The 15,247-nt window shown below is 39.8% G+C and overlaps 1 protein-coding gene and 1 non-coding gene across 2 annotated transcripts in view; both read right to left on the reverse strand.

Annotated features, from left to right (window-relative positions):
- LOC124776164 (phospholipid-transporting ATPase ABCA3) overlaps positions 1-15,247 on the reverse strand; it is a 544,268-nt gene that overhangs the window by 159,323 nt on the left and 369,698 nt on the right. The window contains exon 20 of the mRNA XM_047251005.1: positions 2,848-3,051. Coding sequence (XP_047106961.1) covers positions 2,848-3,051 — 204 coding nt within the window. The remainder of the gene's footprint in view (positions 1-2,847; positions 3,052-15,247) is intronic.
- Trnat-ugu lies at positions 10,463-10,537 on the reverse strand. Its single transcript has one exon. It is a non-coding gene; the product is annotated as a tRNA-Thr (tRNA).

Here is a 15,247-nt window from a genome sequence, read left to right on the forward strand (position 1 = left end):
TTGCAGTTGAAGAATTTTGTGCATGGCTGCAAAACATGTGCTGAGTCATGTCTTGTGTCATCACTTATAACTGCAACACTTGTGGTCTTGTTTTGAAAATGTGTCACTCCTGTAAAAATTGAAACCTGGTCATTACTCCATCGATACCCTTGTACTTCTTGTGGGAGAATTACAGACCAGTTCTCAGCAGAATCACAAGGACACACTAAACATAGTTCTCCAGCCTCTACACACCTTTTCACTTCTGCAGTGTGTTGTTGTTGCAATTTCTTCAGATGCTGGTGTGTTACTGGTTTCACTGACCATTTACCAAGCTCATCAATGAAACATTTTTCTTAATTAGTTTATTTTCCTTCCATGTTGCACATGTAATTTCTGCAGGGTTATCTGCTACGTCTTCCAGGCCAAGTGTCTGTAGAGACAGTCCTCCCTTTCCAGGGCAATCACTACATTCTTGAAACAAACAAGACTCTCGCTTTACGTCACAGACTGCTAATAACTTCACACACCCAACCAAGATGTCATACGTCACGTGCTCCAGTAAGTTCTTCAAAGTTACTACACAAAGTTCAAAATTTGTGCAGGACACACATAAGCAGATATCTCTAGGTGGGTGTGGAACTACCCGCTCAGGTCATAGTACATAAAATTTTGGCCTTCCAAAATATGAAATTGTACAGTTGCTCTTATAAATTGCAAAAGTTTCTTTAATCCTGCGAGTCATGTACCTCTTCACTTTCACAACTTTTTCACCTTCAAATGTTACAGTTATAGTGTCCTTTTTGTTGGCACTCTGGCAAGAACAGTCCCATTTATCTTCAAGATAAAATGACTGCACTATTTGAACTTGAGCAACTTCCACAGTATGACCATACTAGGGATCCTGTCTTCCAAAGACTCCTTTTACAGACCTCACATTTCTTGATTTGTCTGTTGTGTACTTTGATACTAATGGAACATGGTTCAAAATTGTTTTCTTTGAAAATGTCTCTGGAATAACAGTTAAAACTTGCACCTTTTCATTGTAGGATACACAATATTCAACAGCTGAATTGATATTTGTGAAAAATTCCTGGCAAGAGGTGCAAGAGTGTTTTGGTTCATTTTCTTCTGAAGATAGAACTTCTACTTTGAAGAGTGTGGTCAGTCTTGCTGTAGTGTATTCATCTATAGCTTTAGTAATTTCTCTGCTCTTTCTTTATGCACAGAGCTTATAACTCAACTTCACTGACCATGGCTTCTTAACAGGACTAGCACCTACCTCTGTAGTTGACTGGTTCAGGATATTTAATTCTTCCTCTACTGATGTAAAATCCACATCATCGTGGGAGGCTTCGCCTTGTTCAGATACTATCATTGTTGTTATCCTGTCAAAACATTTAGAACACAAAAAGTCGTCACTGGAAACATCTTCACTGTGAAACAGTCTTCAAATGAGAACATTTATTCCCAATCTTAACGAAATCTCTGTTTTTTTTTTATTATTGTCTTATATATAACTCCTTTTATGGATATGCAAATAGTCAGCACACTTCACTCTCCTGTGGCCCTAGTCAGCAGACATTTCAAACAATTCTTTTCACAAAATACACTGCAACTGTGTCAACTGGCAAATTCCTCACAAAAACACAGAACTCATTGGATGGTATCAGATTTCTTAGAAGCCTCTTCAGTAAATAAATTAGCATTGAACAACTACAACACAGAAACCTGCAATGAACAACCACAACAAAGAAACTGACAAGAAACTTCAACAAAGTGTAAAAAATATCTGCAATAATGAAAGTGAAAACAAATAACTGCAACAAAGAAAGTGATAAGAAGTAACTGCAACAAAGACAATAGAAATAAACATTGCAACAAAGAAATTAATAAGAAACAACTTCAGTGAAGACATACATTACCCTTGACAGTTACAAAAAATTGTTTTTTAAAATAAAACTTGTCCAACTTGAAAGTGGAAGCTCTCTTTTACAGAGAATATAGTACTACATCGTACTAATCAACAGAAAAAATCTAACTTTTCTGGATTGCCATTTTTGAAAAACAAATTTTTACTACGAATTATAAAAAAAATTCAAAAGGTAACAGCACCAAGTACTTTGACAGATATGTCCAAATGGAGGATACCATTGTAATCATAAAGCAATTATCTTTCAAATAAACTAGAGCTGCTACAGAGATACAGAATTTTAAAATTTTTTCCAAAATTCATATCTTCAAAATGGTGTTTGCAATGTCATCTTTGGAGGTCTTTATCTTGGGGCAGGAATTTTTTTGGAGAAAACAAAAAAATATGCATTTCTTACTTATTCCTGGATTTTAACATATGCTAAATTCACTAATATCTGGGAATATGAAGGTAACCCTCCTACCTAAAGTGAATCAGATTATGTCATTTTAGATTAGATTACATTAGTACTTGTTCCATAGATCATGAATATGACACTTCTTAAAGATGTGGAATGTGTCAGGTTAATAAAAGGTGTCAATACAAGATATTACATTATACAAAATATTACATCACACTCAATATTTTTAATTTAAAAAAAAATTTTTTTTTACTTTTTTCCCCCCATTCCTGCATGTTCTTATCATAGTCTGCAAAAATTGTTGTACATCATTCACTTTGAATCCGGCTGCAATTTACCACTGCCAATTTTTGTGGCAAGTGCTTACGCACCACCCCTCCCCCTCACAAAATAATAATAATAATAATAATAATAATAAAGGATCAGCAATCTAAATTAGGACCAACAAATCAGGTTGATTTGTCATTAATTTTTTACTGCCAGTATTGATAAATGCTTTTGAAATCCATCAAACAACTGCTTTGTGAGTACTTACCTCTATTCCATTTAGGTTTTCCTTTTGAGTTGAGAAAATAAGCCACTCTTTTGAATGCTCCAAGTTCAATGCAGAATAACAAAGTAAAGAAAATAAAACCACCTCCTATGAGGAAAACAATGTTTCGTGCAATTCCAGGGTATTCCCAACCGTAGATATTTTCTGTCCATTCAATACAGCTAGAAGCTGGACACTGACCAGTATCTGAAAACATATATTTGATTAGATATTCCAACAATATAATTATCCCCAAGAAAGTCACAATCAATGCCTATCAGATGCAAGACATAGTTACAAAGTGTTTAAGTAAAACATTATATCTAAAAACAAAGATGACGTAACTTACCAAACGAAAGCATTGGTATGTTGATAGAGACACTAACAAACACAAACACACACACAAAATTCAAGCTTTCGCAACCCACGGTTGCTTCATCAGGAAAGAGGGTAAGGAGTCATTCCAATCCTGGGAGCAGAAAGACTTACCTTAGGGGGAAACAGGGACAAGTATACACTCGCGCGCACACACACATGCATATATCCATCTGCACATATACAGACACAAGCAGACATGGTCTTTACCTTAGGGGGAAACAGGGACAGGTATACACTCACGCGCACACACACAGGTGCATATATCGATCCGCACATATACAGACACAAGCAGACATGGTCTTTACATATGTCTGCTTGTGTCTGTATATGTGCGGGTGGATATGTGTGTGTGTGCGAGTGTATACCTGTCCTTTTTTCCCCCTAAGGTAAGTCTTTCTGCTCCCGGGATTGGAATGACTCCTTACCCTCTCCCTTAAAACCCACATCCTTTCGTCTTTCCCTCTCCTTCCCTCTTTCCTGATGAAGCAACTGTGGGTTCTGAAAGCTTGAATTTTGTGTGTGTGTTTGTTAGTGTCTCTATCAACATACCAATGCTTTCGTTTGGTAAGTTACATCATCTTTGTTTTTAGATATATTTTTCCCACGTGGAATGTTTCCCTCTATTATATTCATATAAGTAAAACATTAGAATTATGTGGAATTTACATCCCTGAGGCCAAACATTCTAATAAATTGTAGGAGTGGCTCTTCAGCAACCCACTCAACCTACACAATATCCTGGTCCATCCCTATGCCACACACATTCCTAAGCCCTTGTCACAGGGGTTACATCCCTGTGGAAAACCCTGGTGCAAGAACTGCCCAATTCGACTACCTATAACATGCTGCTGTAGTCCTGTTATGGGCTTATCCTACCCCATTAGAGGCTGAGACATCTGTGACAGCACGCTTGTCATATAAAAGCTGTGCTGCAATTTCTGCATAGTATTTTATGTGGGCACAAACAGCAGCCACCGGTTCTCCAGAACAAAAGGCCATCGTCAAGCTGTAGCATAGAACACAGTCAATTATTCGGTTTCAAAACACACTACTGAACACGACCCACTCGAGTTCAAGCAATATAGATCCTTCAACTCATCACCAGCTTTTCTGAAGTGTGCAGATGAGCGTTGTTTTTGCAACATCCTTCACTTTCATAATTGTCCTGGCATCAGTCTCTGCTAAGCCACTGCACCGACACTCTCTCCCAACAGTTTCCCCTTCTCTTTCTCTGGCCTCTTATCCCTTCCCCGCCCATGCCTTCGTACACCCCTCACAAAATCACTGGCCCCAGTGATCGTGTGTCACGTTCCTACACCTTACACCTGCTCCCTCTCCCTCATGCACACCTACTCAAAGCTGCCTCCTGCTTCCTGCTCTTTCTCCCTCAAGCCTCCCCCCTCCCCCCCAACCCGCCCTCTGAACTCAACCCCTCACACCAGTACACTTGCAGGAATGCAGTCCTGGCACTGTGTGTTTTGCTCATACAATGTAGATGCACAAGTCCTGTTTCATCCAAAAAGTAACACAGTTTTCAAATCTGTTTTGTGTGCATGTTGGTGATTCAATGCTTCTACTATTCAGTGAGTGGCCTCCTTTACTCCTAAGTTATTTACGCTCTGCCAGAACTTTCCTCAGCATAATTAGAAATTGATTTTTATAACAAGTGACAAGTGCCAGCAAGAAAAGAAGGGATTTTAGGATTTAACATCAAATTGTCATTGGAACATATCCTGAATGGCTGAAATTGCTGAAGTTACACATCTATGTTGGAAACCAGACTTTTTCTTTTTAGAAAAAAAGAGAATTCAGAACAGATAAAAAGATACCACCAACGTCACATCCAATTTTTCTTTAATGCTTCTTAACTAAACGAATACAACTAATACACTGACGAAAAAAAATTGCAACACCAAGAAGGAGTCGTGCGGTATAAATGAAAGTCGGTAGGCACATTTCTGCAAATGAAAGATGATACCTATTCAAATTTCACACCAGTTGCACGAGGGTGGCACTAGTAGAGCCACTATGAAGCTGCAAATCAGGTTTGCATAGTCACATGCTGTAACAATAGTTAGCATCAGTTACCTTTGAGATTGGATGTGGCGAGTTGATGTTTGTGAAGGATTCCTTCAAGGTGACACAAATGTCATTATAAATACCTCACTGAGTTTGAATGAAGTCACGTAATAGGGCTACGAGAAGCCGGACGTTCCTTCCACGATATTGCAGAAAGACTTGACAGGACTGTAGTCACTGTACACAATTGCTGGCAGCAGTGGTCAAGAGAATGTGTGGGTACAAGAAGACAGAAGACTGGGCTCCGGACAGCCATGTGCCACTACCGAGAGAAGAGAGCATATGGCTCTGATGCACCTTACTGCATCTGCCGCAGCAATCTGGGCAGCAGTTGGCACCGCTGTGACATGATGGACTGATACAAATTGGTTACTTCGAGCACAGCTCCAAGCTGTCGAGTTAGAGCTCATTTGAGAGCACAGTGGAGGTTATTGTGCTTTCCGATGGAAGCTGTTTCTGGCTCAGTGCCAGTGATGGCCGTGTGTCGGTTAGGAGCAGGCCAGTTCAGTGCGTCCAACCGACCTGTCTGCACGCCGAACCCACTGGAGCTACACCTGGAGTTACGGTCTGTGGAGCGAGTCCGTATGACGGCAGGAGTACTCTCACTGTTATCCCGTGCACCCCGAGTTCAAGCCGGTGATTCGACCTGTTGTGCCGACATTCGTGAACACCATTCCGGAGGGTATTTTCCGACAGAATAACATTCACCCGCATATTGCTCTCGTAACCCGACAGGCTCTGTAGAGTGTCGACATGTTGCCTTCACCTGTTCGATCGCCAGGTCTGTCTCCCGTCGGGCACGTACGGGACGCTGTGGGATGACAGCTCCGGTGTCGTCCACAGACAGCATTAATCTTCCCTATATTGGCTGACCAGGTGCAACAGGCACGGAACTCCATCCCACGAACTGACACCTGACACTCGTACAATAGAATGTGTGCACGTCTGCATTCGACATTCTGGCAGTTACGCCAGTTAATAAAGTATCGGCATTTCACATTTGTGGTGGCTCATTTTGCACTTACGTTAACCTGAGATCTTGCAATGTTATTCACTTACATATGTTCCATAGATAAATGTTTCCCAAATTTCATGACTCTACATTAATTACTTTTTGGTGTTCTGAATTTTTTTCCGTCAGTGTGTGTAGTTGATGTCATAGTTTAGTTTTCGAAAAGGTCAAAACTGAGACACTATTTCCACATTTGGTGAGAATGCACCAATACTTAATTCATCAGAGAACAAGTAATAGGATTCGTATACGTTCTGTTAGCTGTTAAAGTTGTTTAAATGTACAGATCACATTTTTAAGGTAAACTAAAATATTATGATATGACAGGAAATACCACAAAATGCTCAATACTTCTATATGTGATTTTCATAATATTTTAAATATATGCTGAATGAAAATGTCTAACAAGTTCTGAACTGCATGTAGCATGTACTTTTGAATTTAAACAATGGTAAATCCATGATGGAATGTAACAATATTATGAAAGAGGTATTTGCTACTTACCATATAGCAGAGATGCTGAGTCACAGATAGGCACAACAAAAAGACTGTCACAATATAAGCTTTCGGCAAACAAGGCTGAAGTAGTGTGTGTGAGTTGCATGCATTTATGTGTGTGTGTGTGTGTGTGTGTGTGTGTGTGTGTGTGTGTGTGTGTGTGTGTGTGTGTGTGTGTGTGAGTGTGTGGTCATTTTTGACAAACGCCTTGTTGGCCAAGAGCTTACATTGTGAGAGTCTTTTCGTTGTGCCTGTCTGTGACTCAGCATCTAAGCTATATGGTGAGTAGCAACTTTCCTACTCATAATATTGTTACATTCCATCATGAATAAAATATTATGAAAATCATGTATATAAAAGGTTGTCAGTATTAAATTCAGGCATTATAACCTGAAAACATTGGGAGGTATATCCTGTAGAAATGCTGAAACACTCACACAACTATAGATGTTGCCAGACATAAATGTACAAAAGCTGGCACATTTCACTTACCTTAATCAAATGTCAAAAAAGATCATATTTTGAAGTAACATACCTCATCAATCTTAAATTTTCCACGTCCAAATGCATGTAGTAAGACAATATTATGAAAAGGATAGATTGTTACTCACCATATAGTGGAGATGCTGAGTTGCAGATAGGCACAACAAAGAGACTGTCAAACAAGTTAGCTTTTGGCCAAAAAGCCCTTCATCACACTTGTTTGACAGTCTTCTTGATGTGCCTATCTGTGACTCTGCATCCCTACTATGTAGCGAGTAGCAATCTATCTGTTTCATAATATTGTCACTATTCCATCCTCGATGTTCCATTGTATGAATTACTTGTGTCGTGAATTCAAAAATGTCCTGCAGATATCTGTCCAATGTAATGGGAATACTGACTAATGCTTTCTAGTATATTTATTCTTTAATGAAGCATGTCATTAATAGGAAATCTCATTTTCAAAAAATGGTTCAGCTTTCGAAACAATATATAGAAATATGAAATTCCCCCCGTTAAAAACGCACTTTTTCCTACATGAAAATATACTTTTTCCAAGTTGAAAATACACTTTTTCCATGACAAGCAACAGTGTTCTTTCACTCGGAGTTGTAAAAATATCAATCCTTTGAATGGTAAAGAATTTATACACCAGCCCAGAACTTCCCAGCACTTTAGAAAACGAAACAACGAAACTCGGCAATGGGGAAAAAAAAGAAATGCGTTTGGAAAGATCTTTGATGTGCAGCAACATGTATGCTGCGTATTTTCGTATTACGAAAGTATAAATTTGAATTCTACCACAAACACAGCATGTTAGTTTCCGAAGCATTGAAATAGAGATTCCAATGCGCTCTTGTAAGCCAATCATAGCTCATGTCACGTGATCTTGCCAGCCAATTACAGAAAACATTCAGAGTACAGGACACGTGATGTAGTCACCCATAACAACATCACTATTAAGCAGTGTGAACACACAAATAGGAAAAGTTAATGGTTTAGATTAATGTACATAGTGTAGCTACAAGCAAAGCTAACATTAATAATTAATTAATGTTTCAGATCTAGCTGCTTTCCTGAATACCTGAAACAAGCAAAAGTAATACCAGTACTAAAAAATTGCAATTCAAAATAGTAGAAAACCACAGACCAATATAGGTATCCCCCCCAGGGAAGTGTACTGGGCCCAATCTTCTTCCTTATATATATAAATTATATCCCACAGAGTGTCAGGCATGGGGAAAGAACACTATTTGCTGATGACAGCACTGTAGTGATTACAGATGAAAGCTCAACACTGTTAACAGAAAAATCCAATGAAGCTCTCAGTGACATCCACAACTTGTCACTAAAGAATAAAGTAACTCTAAATGTCAAAAAGACAAACTGTATAAACTTACGACTAAATAAAAAACCCATTGACACTACACTGAGAGTAAACAATGAGATACTTGATTGTGTAACAGACAGCAAATTCTTGGGGATGAATGTAGATTGTCACTAAAATGGACAGGGCACGTCAGAATTTTAGCAAAGGGACTGTCTTCAGCATGTTACGCCCTGCGAGTCCTTGCACCAGTCTGCAATATTTCATCCCTCAAGGTAGCCTACTCTGGGTATATACATTCAGTCCTCAGTAATGGGATAATGTTTTGGGGGTTAAGTGCTGGAAACATACAAACTATTTTCAAGATACAGAAAAGAGCTGTTCGAATAGTAACAAATAGCAGTAACAAGGCACACTGTAAAGAGTTGTTCAAAAAGTTAGAAATTCTGACCGTTCCATGTGACTATATTTATCAAAACGTAATGTATATAAGGAAAAACATTAATCTGTATACCACAAACAGCACAATTCAAGACCATGGAACAAAATCCAGACACTGTTTACATCTAAACTGAAGAAACAAGTCAAAAACTCAAAATAGTATATTGTATCATGGTATTAAATTGTACAACAGATTACCACTATAAATAAAAGATGTAAATGATCCCCACACCTTTAGTCAAAGGCTAAAAAAATATTTACTAGATAATAGCTATTACACTGTAGATGAATATTTAAAATAACTATAGACTAATGTTCATGAACATTGTACTGTGTAAGAAATTTAACTTGACACGATTAGAAAAGTAGAACTAAGTATAGGAGCTGTATATACTGTAAAGATACATGTTTATTTTATAAGAAATATTGTTCTACGGATGAATAAATGAATAAATCACAACTAATATTGGTCTTTTTAGTGTGCATTACACTTTACAAAACACACAAATGTGTCACTAAAATTTTAAACAATGACTGTAATGTCTGGGCTTCTGGGCTCAAAATTATTCTGAGTGGCTGGTACTCGAAATGTTAACATTTGAACAAGAGTCAAACGCTCTGTGTTTTAAGAAATTCATTGCACACTTTCACATGTAACATAATTCATCTTCTGTAAAATGAAGTTTCCTTTGAAAATAACATTTTCCAAAGAACCATTTCCAATATTTTCCCCTGACATCTTAGACATGGGCTCGTTTCAGCTGCTGCCACAGAGCGCCAGAAAACAGGCATTACTGAGCTAGGACGTAGGAAGGCCATATGTTCGTATACATGTAGCATTAACAGATCTTACAAGACTGTCATAAAAGAAATAGGACATCAGAGGACACTCCAAGGGCATAGGAGTTTCATAAAACATAGTAAAAATGCATAATTCGGCTTGGAGGATACATTCACATGACAAGATTCACAATGACGTAGGCCCCAACCTGATATTAAGCTTTTCCGTGTGTTTTTCAGGCTGCAAATTTTCTTGGAGTAGCAGTGCTACAGTCTATTCAAAATTACTTTTGTATTGACAGCTGCGATGGAAGTGGTAGAGAGAAGGCTGCGCCGGCGGAGGCACGGCTTGGATTCAGCCAGTCTCCTGAAGGCTGCAGCCGCAGCCCAGCTGGCACGTGCACCCCGAGTTGCCACAACACTTCCACTTAGCCGCCATTTACTTGCAGTGAGTGAGTCTGTGCGATCTCTGCGCGCTGTGTTTGTTTTGTTACAGGTTTGGAGTTACCGTAGCATTTGTGACAGTTATTTGTTGTGTCTTATTTAACATGATAATTAAATGGACACCCTAGCTGCAAACAGGCGTTGATGTACTTCATTGGGGACATGTTGAAAATGTGTGCCCCGACCGGGACACGAACCCGGGATCTCCTGCTTACATGGCAGACGCTCTATCCATCTGAGCCACCGTGGGCACAGAGGATAGTGCGTCTGCAGGGACTTATCCCTTGCACGCTCCCCGTGAGATCCACATTCCCAACATGAAGTACATCAACGCCTGTTTGCAGCTAGGGTGTCCATTTAATTAACATTTCATTTCTAGCAAAGCTGCATGGTCATCCACGGTAACTGTTCTTTCGGGAACAGATACTACCGTCATATATAATCTTATTTAACATGTCAGAAGAAAGTACATCGAAAGTTAGAAGTGGAAAAGTTCGACATCGTTCTCGTGGACAGGGGTTTGCTTTACGATGAGGACAGTGTAGAGAAATGGTTTGTTCGTTAAGAGCTTACTTTGAGAGTGAAAAACTTAATGGTGGCCCTCTACTCTCTGTTAGCATGATAGTAGATAGAACGGCAGCCTCCCTGAATATCAACACTGTCGTAAAAATTGGGCAGGAACTGTTGGAGACAGAAAAGGAAGTTTGAGAACTATCCAAACTTGGTACTCCTAGCAAGAAACGTTCTATGGATAAGCGTGTTAAGAATTTAGATTCATTTGCAGTGGATGCAGTTCGTCGACATGTTAACGATTATTATAGCAGAAAGGAACATCCCACACTCTCAAAGTTATTGGTCACACTTAAAGAATCAGGACTTTTTCAGGGCAGTTGAACATCGTTATTCACAGTTTTGCACAACATAGATTTCACCACGGACAATTTTGTGGCCGTAAGCTATTGATGGAAAGGGAGGATATTGCTGCATGGTGATGCCGATTTTTAAGGCAAATATTTAGTATAAATGTTAATGAAGTGGTTTGGCTCGATGAAACGTGGGTTAATTCTGGTCACGTAGTTGATCAGGGGTGGACAGACAACACGATTAATGGAACAATGCAGATGCCGTCTGGTAAGGGGGGCAGATTGATTCTACTGCATGCAGTTGCCTCGCAAGGTTTCATACCAAACTGTCTCCTTCTCTTTAAATCGGAGAAGACAGGAGATTACCATGAAGATATGAACCGCATTACATTCACAAAGTGGTTCGTAGAAGCTCTAATACCCAATCTAGATAAACTGTCCACAATTGTTCCAGACAATGCTCCGAACCATTCAGTTGTTGATAAAGCACTTACCATGGCAAAGCGAAAGGAGGAAATGATTTATTGGCTTGAGCGTCATAACATAAATGTATCTGATGACCTTAAGAAGGTCGAGATTATCAAAAAAATAAATTTCCATAAACCGCAATTTCCAAAATATGAAATTGACGAACTGGCAAAAAAATAAGGGCATACAATCGTCAGGCTGCCACGGCAACACTGCCACTTCAAACCTATAGAGTTGATATAGGCCCAAATTGAAGGATATGTTGCCAGAAACAACCAAAAATTTACGCTCTCCGCAGTAGAAGCATGCACTAAAGAAGCTATTACTCACGTTACCTCTGAAGACTAGAGGAAAGCTGTCACTCACACAACATTATGTAAAGAGCATAGCAGGATGAAGCTGTTTTGGAGACTTCAGTGGGAGAGATGATTATCTCTTTAAATGACAATAGTGACAGCGAAACTTCAAGTGTCTGCAATAGCAACGAGAGTGATGTCAGTGGAGTTTTACCATTATCCACATAGAGATGCAGCACAAACGGATTCAGATACACATTTAGTACATTTGTAGAATTCAATTTGTGCATACATATTACAGTATACAAAATAATGTCTGCAATATGTTTGCAGTTTTTGTTTCTCACAATAGATGTTGCCCAATTTAAGATACCAAACAAGCATTATATTATCTTTTGTTGTGTTGGAAATAAGGATACATATCAGAAACATATCTGGTCTTTACAAATACAAATATAGAAATCTGTTGCCTATCACTGCCGGTACTGTAAGTGAGCAGACGATATCGTATTATTTACAGTCCTGCGTCTCGCGTTAGAGGTCTCCGACACAGCTAAGGTTTGAAACAGATGAAAATTTGATGTTTTCTTGACATTTCATTCGCATAATGTGTACACCTAACTTCAATAACAAAATACTTTCTCGCTTGTCGAAAATTTGATAATGTCGTTGGAATGCTGTTTCTTTTATTGCCTACATGAACATTAAAAAAGAAATAAATAAAACCATCACATAGCGAAATTATTTCACAAGAAATTAGTTGGCTCCACATTTAAAGATCTAATAGTTAGCATGTGAGAGTGAGCTGAATGAAACATGAGATTACGCGCAAGTTCCGTGTGGGACTTGGCAACTCTGTGCTGCGCTCACCTGTGCTACTTCCGAACTGTCACTCCTAAGGTTATTCTGAATGCACTTTTATATATTGTCTTGTGTTTGGTTCTTTATTATGGCATATGTTGTTGTTGTTGTTGTTGTTGCTGTTGTGGTCTTCAGTTCTGAGACTGGTTTGATGCAGCTCTCCATGCTACTCTACCCTGTGCAAGCTTCTTCATCTCCTACATCCTTCCGAATCCGCTTAGCGTATTCATCTCTTGGTCTCCCTCTATGATTTTTACCCTCCACACTGCCCTCCAACACTAAATTGGTGATCCCTTGATGCCTCAGAACGTGTCCTACCAACCGATCCCTTCTTCTAGACAAGTTGTGCCACAAACTCCTCTTCTCCCCAATCCTATTCAGTACCTCCTCATTAGTTATGTGATCTACCCATCTAATCGTCAGCATTCTTCTGTAGCACCACATTTCGAAAGCTTCTATTCTCTTCTTGTCCAAACTATTTATCGTCCATGTTTCACTTCCATACATGGCTACACTCCATACAAATACTTTCAGAAACGACTTCCTGACACTTAAATCTATACTTGATGTTAACAAATTTCTCTTCTTCAGAAACGCTTTCCTTGCCATTGGCAGTCTACATTTTATATCCTCTCTACAACCTGAAAACAGCTTTCGCATCCTGCAACTATCCTCCCGACCTGGTACAGAAGCAAATTACCACAGCCATTTCCTCATCCCCTCAAACCCAGAACCTCCCACAAAAGAACCACAAAAGTGCCCCACTTGTGACAGGATACTTTCCAGGACTGGATCAGACTCTGAATGTGGCTCTCCAGCAGGGATACGACTTCCTCAAATCCTGCCCTGAAATGAGATCCATCCTTCATGATATCCTCCCCACTCCACCAAGAGTGTCATTACGCCGTCCACCTAACCTTCGTAACCTCTTGATTCATCCCTTTGGACTCCCCAAACCACCTTCCCTACCCTTTGGCTCCTACTCTTGTAACCGCCCCCGGTGTAAAACCTGTCCCATGCACCCTCCCACCACCACGACCTGCTCCAGTCCTGTAACCCGGAAGGTGCACACGATCAAAGGCTGAGCCACGTGTGAAAGCACCCACGTGATTTACCAACTGACCTGCCTACACTGTGAAGCTTTCTATGTGGGAATGACCAGCAACAAACTGTCCATTGGACAGAGGCAGACAGTGTTTGTTAGTAATGAGGATCACCCTGTGGCTAAACATGCCTTGGTGTGCGGCCAGCACATCTTGGCTCAGTGTTACACCGTCCGGGTTATCTGGATACTTCCCACTAACACCAACCTGTCAGAACTCTGGAGATGGGAACTTGCCCTTCAGTATATCCTCTATTCCCGTTACCCACCAGGCCTCAACCTCCGCTAATTTCAAGTTGCCGCCGCTCATACCTTACCTGTCATTCAACAACATCTTTGCCTCTGTACTTCCATCTCGACTGACATCTCTGCCCAAACTCTTTGCCTTTACAAATGTCTGCTTGTGTCTGTATATGTGCGGATGGATATGTTTGTGTGTGTGAGTGTATACCTTTCCTTTTTTCCCCCCTAAGGTAAGTCTTTCCGCTCCCGGGATTGGAATGATTCCTTACCCTCTCCCTTAAAACCCACATCCTTTCGTCTTTCACTCTCCTTCCCTCTTTCCTGACAAAGCTACCATTGGTTGCAAAAGCTTGAATTTTGTGTGTGTGTTTGTGTTTGTTTGTGTGTCTATCAACATGCCAACGCTTTCATTTGGTAAGTTACATCATCTTTGTTTTTAGATATATTTTTCCCATGTGGAATGTTTCCCTCTATTATATTAACTTACATTTTTGTACATTTAGAGCTATCTGCCATTTATATTACCAACTACAACTTTTGTCTAAGTCATCTTGTATCCTGGGCCTAGAGTCACTCAGCGATCAACCTCCCATACATCACAGTAAACAGCTGCAGAGTGCTCAGGCACAACAAAAAGAACACTAAACATATGAGCTTTCAGCTAAAGGGCCTTCTTGAAGTAGATAAAAAACACACACATTCACACAAGTACTACTCGTTCACATGGCCATTGTCTATGGCCACTGAGGCCGGACTGCAAGGAACTCAGTGGCCAGAGACAGTGTGTGTGTGTGTGTGTGTGTGTGTGTGTGTGTGTGTTTATCTGCTTTAGAAGAAGGGCTTTTTGCTGAAAGCCCATTTGTTTAGCAGTCTTTTTGCTGTGCCTGTCTGCAACACAACATCTATGAGTAGAAATCTGACCTTTTTATGATATTGTCAAATCATTTAAGTATATAGAAAATAATACACACACACACACACACACACACACACACACACACACACACACACACACACACACCACACACACACTCACTGGTCATACTGGATTCGAGAGTCCATTACCGCAGCAACGTATTTTCACCATCTGTCCCTGTCTTGGGCTATTTCCTTCCATTCACCTTCAAT

This window comes from Schistocerca piceifrons, chromosome 2, assembly GCF_021461385.2.
Source record: "Schistocerca piceifrons isolate TAMUIC-IGC-003096 chromosome 2, iqSchPice1.1, whole genome shotgun sequence".
NCBI lineage: Eukaryota > Metazoa > Arthropoda > Insecta > Orthoptera > Acrididae > Schistocerca > Schistocerca piceifrons.